At 38.2% G+C, this 6316-nt stretch overlaps 3 protein-coding genes across 6 annotated transcripts in view; 1 reads left to right on the top strand and 2 right to left on the bottom strand.

The window, feature by feature from the left end:
* cenpw (centromere protein W) overlaps nt 1-632 on the bottom strand; it is a 2997-nt gene extending 2365 nt beyond the window's left edge. The window contains exons 1-2 of the mRNA XM_014011924.1: nt 439-632; nt 236-349 (exon numbers count right to left, since the gene is read on the bottom strand). Coding sequence (XP_013867378.1) covers nt 236-349; nt 439-525 — 201 coding nt within the window. The 5' untranslated portion in view covers nt 526-632. The remainder of the gene's footprint in view (nt 1-235; nt 350-438) is intronic.
* A 272-nt stretch (nt 633-904) lies between these two features.
* Nucleotides 905-2604, top strand: hddc2 (HD domain containing 2; the record flags this gene model as incomplete). Its single annotated transcript, XM_014011923.1, is given in 6 exon segments — nt 905-977; nt 1452-1573; nt 1647-1749; nt 1830-1898; nt 1997-2135; nt 2231-2604. Coding segments are annotated over 6 exon segments (654 nt in total). The 3' UTR covers nt 2380-2604.
* Nucleotides 2605-2687: 83 nt separating this feature from the next.
* The window catches only part of tpd52l1 (tpd52 like 1), a 16250-nt gene continuing 12621 nt past the window's right edge, over nt 2688-6316 (bottom strand). For 2 of the 4 annotated variants that reach the window (XM_014011919.1, XM_014011920.1), the window contains 4 exons: nt 5428-5442; nt 4892-4930; nt 4550-4610; nt 2688-4375 (listed from right to left, as the gene is read on the bottom strand). In XM_014011919.1, the coding sequence (XP_013867373.1) occupies nt 4253-4375; nt 4550-4610; nt 4892-4930; nt 5428-5442 (238 nt within the window). In that variant the 3' untranslated portion in view covers nt 2688-4252. The remainder of the gene's footprint in view (nt 4376-4549; nt 4611-4891; nt 4931-5427; nt 5443-6316) is intronic. The other 2 variants (XM_014011921.1, XM_014011922.1) reach the window with 1 other exon arrangement.

Genomic DNA, 6316 nt, shown 5'->3' with positions numbered 1-6316 from the left:
GGTATACATAAGGTTATATACATAAGGTAGTACTGCATTGGCAATGAAGCTTTTTGCAGCTTTTAGCTTCTTCAGCAGATTTTAGCAGTCATTCAGCTTTCACACTGCATTTTCTTTATTTACTGCCTTACTGACTGATTTTATGTCTTCAGTTTTCTTAAATWAAATGCTGTGTTCTTTTCTAAGACAAGCTTTCGCCCCGTGCAAATATGTATTTAATATAAATTTCGTTTACCTTGGAGACCGCTTTAACGTGATGACCTCGGATCGTTGCAGATTTTTCCTCAAACGCCTTGGCCTTGGCCTCCTCAGCCAGGCTGTTCAGGTACATCAGTGTCAGCAGCTCAATCTGAGATCCAAGTAAACACCAGCTGTTTGTTCCACAGTTAAGCTAACCATGAACAAAATGACGGTGCCAGACTTCGTGTCTTCACTCACCATCGCTTCTGACGCGGGTCCGACCTTCACGTTACCCTTTGCTTTTGTCCTAATAGTACTTTTTAKCTTGGATGGCTTTTTCAGCATTTTGCTAACAATTTAAGCACGAAACAAATGCTTCACGCGTCAAGTTGTTTACGTTTTCTAATCTCCCGCTTCTGCTAACATCCGGTGAGAATTTTCTTCTTCGTGCCTTTTTTTTCTTGCCGTTTTGTCGAGCTCGCTACTGTTTCTCGTTTTGTTGCTTAAACGGAGGCAATCTAATGTATTTAGAATTTTATTTTTCTTGCACAGACATGAAAACGGAAAACGAATGAATATAAATAAAATAGGTTAAAAACACAATTTAGCAATGTTGTTCTAATTTCGTTCTTCTTTCTACGCTGGTTGTGCTGCCATCTAGCGGTGTGTTCGAGTTACCACATCAGTAAATTCCACATTTCTACTTCCGGGTCATCAGGCCAGTAATGGCGGCCACCAGTGAGAAATTACCCGGCATGAATATGCTGCAGTTTATGAAATTAATCGGACAACTCAAAGTAAGACGTATTTTAAAAGTTAGCTATGGTTTTTTTTGGTAGCTTTTTAGTGTATTTTAGAGACAACAAAGAGTTTGTTGATAAAACTTAAAAGATTTGTCATCATAACAGCACCCATCCTGCATTTTTTTGAAATACATCATTAATTATGAACATATGCAGGTTTATGACAAACATCTGATACCTTGCAGTTTAAGCAAACCCCATTTTATTAGTAATAAGTTTTCAAGAGAATAAATTGATTATTTTCAAGTGATTTTCATCAGTAATTTTGAAGATTTTTAATTTGACTTGGCTGCATTTTTAGTCCTTACCATCCTAGTTTTTGTACCTGACAGTATATTGTGTAGTGCTTATCTTAAAATAAATGGAACAAGAGGGTAAAGTGGAAGACGAACAGCACACGAAAGTCGTGTTTTTACGAAATAAGAAAAATCTAGTTTTTGTTGACCCCGCCTTTGTGTTTATCTTCAGAGGGTGCCCCGGACCGGCTGGGTGTACAGGAAGGTGAAGAAACCAGAGAGCGTATCGGACCACATGTACCGCATGGCTATGATGTCTCTGACCATCACTGACCCCACAGTGGACCGAGACAGGTGGGTGGAAGTTCACTTAAGAACAACGAGTCGTTTGTCTAGACAGACACCTTCATCGTGCATTTCTGCTCAGGTGCATAAGGCTGGCTCTTGTCCACGATATGGCAGAGTGCATTGTGGGAGATATTGCTCCATCAGATAATGTCAGTAAGGAAGAGAAGCACAGGAGAGAGGAGGCAAGTGAGCCGCAAATCCAACAGTTAATCAGCTGCACAAAAATTAAAAAAAAAGTTGATCAGTTTTGCTTCTTTCTCAGGAAGCGATGAGACACCTGACAAATCTTCTGCCGGAGGGACTCAAACAGGAGCTTTTTGCTCTGTGGGAGGTATTTTTATTTTTATTTTTTTGCTACAAACCTTGTAAAGTCTGAGCATCCCATCTGTCATTTTGCTGGGATTTTAAAATGATTTGTGTCGCATGCAGGAATACGAACATCAGCGCAGTCCAGAAGCCAGGCTGGTGAAACAGTTCGACCTCCTGGAGATGATCCTGCAGGCGCACGAGTACGAAGAGCTGGAGGGAGCGCCGGGAAGGTTGCAGGAGTTCTTCGACTCCACCACCGGTAGGTCGTCTCGAACCCGTAAAGCCATCAGTGTGTTTTTTAAATTTTATTTATGTTTTTAGTGTTTAAACTTTGTGATTCTTTTTTACCATTAGGTCAGTTCCACCACCCAGATGTTCTGCAACTGCTCGGCTCTTTAAACGATCAAAGGGGAAGTCACAACACTGACGACACGAGGAGCAAGAAACCGGAGAGTCGTCAGGATCTGAACCCCAACACGACTTCACACACGCATCYTGACTGAATGCAAAAAACTTTTTTTAGATGGACCTGAAACAAAAAAAGCTACAGCGATGACCTCATTCTCTTTTAGGTTCATTCTGCAGATGGTTAAACCTAAACTGTTTAATGAGTTATTTTTCTCTAAAAGATGAAATTTGAAAACGGCTACTATTGTAGGTGGCACATCATCTTTTGTTTTACTATAAAACATTTTTTTTGTTGAATATACTAAACTTGTTTAACCTCCTACAGCGCTTCCTTTCTGTATTACTGTTTTATATCTTTTCATCAGTTTTTTTTCCAAGTAGAGAAAAGTCGTTAAATCTCACATTTTTACACATCAAGCTTTATTGCACATGAAATACATTTTTGGTAATAGATCTTTATTACCTGGTAGATTTGACGTCACAGAAATAATCATATAAAAAGGAGGGAAAACGTTGCAGTGCCGTACTAATTTCCTTTAACAAGTTATTTTCTGATCCTGCTGCAGAATCAAACTCGGACACGACATCTCATCACATCAAAAGCAGGGATACAAAAACTAAACGAAGCACATTTTCCAAAATTCTTGACTTTTTAGGCTTCGTGTTGATAAAATGGGTTTGAATCCATTTATTTATTTATTTGAAAAAGAAAACCTTAAACCATACATACCAGGATTTCCCAGCTAGTTTTGAAAATAGCTTCACTAGCGCAGGGAAAGTAGCACAAATTCCAGGCTTTTCTGTTCAAAATCATCATCGTGCTCAGAATAACGCTCCAGAACATTTAGGATTATATTTCAGTCTATCTTGTATAAAACGAGTGCATCAAGTTTGGTTAATATTTACACACCAGTCCTAAAAATATCATATAGATGTACTTCTTTTTCTTTAATTCATCTAAACATGATATAATCAGAACATGTTGCCTCAGTGTTTTTAGGTGTTTAAGATTTTTATTTTAGTGCTTGAATCTTGATAAATAACTGTAGTGCAGAAAAAGAAAATAAAAATACTGGTTACAGAACAGATATGACTGCGATGGCAAAGCAAGGAGATTATTTTAAATGACAAACTGAGATGTTAAATCGTATTTCTTTGAAAAGATGATTCTAGTTGCCATTTTGCAACTAAGAATCAGAAAATATATAAACTTTTTCATGTTTTCTGTAGAGCAGCTCATTCACACGCGAAGTTAAAGATGCTTTAAACAATCCTAACGGTCTCAGCTGCAGGAAATCTGTTAAAATAAACACGATAAACTGAATAATGCCAGATATTGGGCCAAAACAGCAACTTTTTTTAAAAAGTAACATTATCTCCTGTGTTGTGCAACAATTGGTAGTGGTTAAAAGCTTCTTCAAGCGTTTTGTTTTTTAAAAGTCACACATTTCCTGGAATGTTTGTGTTTTTGTGTRAAAAATTAGTTTTAAAGCCCTTCAACACAGCTGTATCTAAAATAAATAGGAAGAGGAATAAATAACCTCTGAGATTTAAGAATTCTTCAGCTGTAATGAGTTTTTTTCTCGCGAGATATGAGGAAAATCGTCACAAATTGATACATTTAAACCCGTGGAAGTACAGGCAGAAAATCGGTTTGTCAGAATAACTGGTGTAACGAAGATGGGAGCTTTTGTCTTTGCTTTCAAATCCACCAACAACTTGTTTTATTTATCAGGTCTCCTGTGAGATTCATTAAAGCTCGCGATCTGTTGAGCTTTCCAAAATAAAAGCTCACCAAGCTGAATCAAACCGGATCACGGGAACATTCATGAAAGGAGCGAGGGAAATTTTAACGAGATTGTCTGCACGCGGGTTAAAAAACATGGTGTGCAACTTCGGTCAGAAATTTCAGCAGAAACAACAAAGTGTTGTGAGTTTCTTGCTTTAAAGTCCCGCCTCAGTGTGGCTCTAACACTGGCCCTCGGGGCTGTCCGTCAGGTTGTTAGTGGGCGTGTCCTGGGAGCTTGCGTTGGCTGCAGACGAGAGGACGTCCTCGAAGCTGCCACCGGTCCCTGGACCACCGACTTTAGTCTGCGTAAAAGAAAAATAAGAAGACGTAGTCATTTTTAAATTATGTGAATGTGCTGCTGCTGTACTGCAGATCAGCCACAAGGGGGCTCACTCTTACAAATAATACCATCAAAAAAACAACTTTATCATCTTAAAATCCCCATAAAGACAAAAATACACACAAATCAAGTTTACCTTGATAGTGGAAACTGTATTTTCAACTTTTTCCTCAAAAGATTTGAAGCTGGGAGAGTTTCTGTGAACAAAATAAATATTTTTACATTTTTAAAGAGAACATCAAGGTTTAAGAGGCCTAATTTTCTAAATAACCCAACAAGGTCACAAATTATTGGTTGTAAGTATGTAAAATTGCTGTATTGTTTAATTATAATGGTTTAAATTTGTGTTTTAGGGAAATAAATACAAACAGATGAGACACATACAGGTGAGGGGAAGCAGAAAAGACAACTGCTAACACAGGAGTGTGTCTGTAAACAGGCAATGTGAGCAAACATAGAAAGAATTCAGCCTTGTTACCTCATGGTTGGCATGCTCATCGAGTGTCTGACAGAGTAACTGCCCCCAGAGAGCATGATGGGAGAGGAGTCAATGATTAATAAAGACGACACTGAAGCAACATCAAGAGTTTTGTTTATCTTGTGTTTATTCAGAGTTAGCCTCGCAGCTTCTGATAAACTGAATTTCAAAAAGGTTTATCTGAGCAGAGAGCTAACTTATGTCACACTGGAGCCTTTTGGAAAAGACCACGCAGGAGAATGTTACTTTCAACTGCTTTTAACAGTTAAAATGAAAATTAAAGCCAGGTGTTCTGTTTGTGCAGTCAGAAAAAGCTTAATTTAAAACACTGGCTCCATTCAGAGACATGCAGGAAAGACTAGGACATCTCTTTCACATGACTAATAAAAATAATTGATTTTRCTCATTTAGAAACCAAAATCAATTAAACACAACAAGCTCCTGTTTGACTTTCTGAACTGACGGAGTCGACATCGTGACAGTTTATCTGAGAGGCATCAACTAATGTAAAAAAAAAACAGCTGCAGGRTTCTTACCCTATAGAGTTGGACCTTCGGAGGCATACAGGGAGATGAAGAACAGTTTASATAGTTTGACAACACTTTAGACAAAGCAAAGAAAGTTCCACATTTTTCTAATTCTCTGGTCAAAACAGTGAAGCTGATGAAACGAGAAACTTTCAAAACAAGAAGTAAAAAGTAACAAAGTAAACTGTGTCATGGTGGAAGTTCTGGAAACTTAGAAGATTTGTATCACATGAAGTTCTTGTTAAAAATGTTTCACTGAGAAAACAAAAACACGTGCAAGTTTATATTTATGTACTTATTAGGACCGTTCATGGAGTTCCATTCATTTCTATAGCTTATCCCTGACCTCTTACCCTAAACCTACTGTACATACTTAAACTAAACCTACTGTACATACTTAAACTAAGCCTACTGTACATACTTAAACTAAGCCTACTGTACATACTTAAACTAAACCTCCTGTAAATACTTAAAGAGTAACTTACCCCAAAATCAACTTTTTTTAGCTGATAAAACTGTCTAGAATGTGTCTAAAATGTTATATAGTACTGTTTCTGTGCTAATTTTGATGTTTTTGTGCACATTTGTTCAAATCTAATATTTGGTCTAAAAACGTGTTTTTGCTGCTCATATGGGTAGAGCAGTGGTACTGCAGGCTAACGGCTCTCCATGGTGACGTGTCTTCTCCACGGTTTCGTCACAGCAGCTGTGTTCTGGTATAAAAGCCTCTCTCTAAGACACGCCCCTGCAGTTGTCAGAGGGTGGAACAGTTAGCAAGCTTAGCATGATCATCTGTTGCTCTTCAGCCTCGGGTGGGGCCAGCTGACCTGTCTGTCTCTGTCTCTGTCTCTCTCTGTCGCTCTCTGTCTCTCTCTCTCTCTCTCTCTCTCTCTCTCTC

The sequence above is a fragment of the Austrofundulus limnaeus genome, unplaced genomic scaffold (assembly GCF_001266775.1).
Source record: "Austrofundulus limnaeus strain Quisiro unplaced genomic scaffold, Austrofundulus_limnaeus-1.0 Scaffold86, whole genome shotgun sequence".
In the NCBI taxonomy this organism is placed as follows: Eukaryota; Metazoa; Chordata; class Actinopteri; order Cyprinodontiformes; family Rivulidae; genus Austrofundulus; species Austrofundulus limnaeus.
Note: the sequence above shows the minus strand (reverse complement) of the source record. Positions and strands in the feature narration are given on the sequence as shown.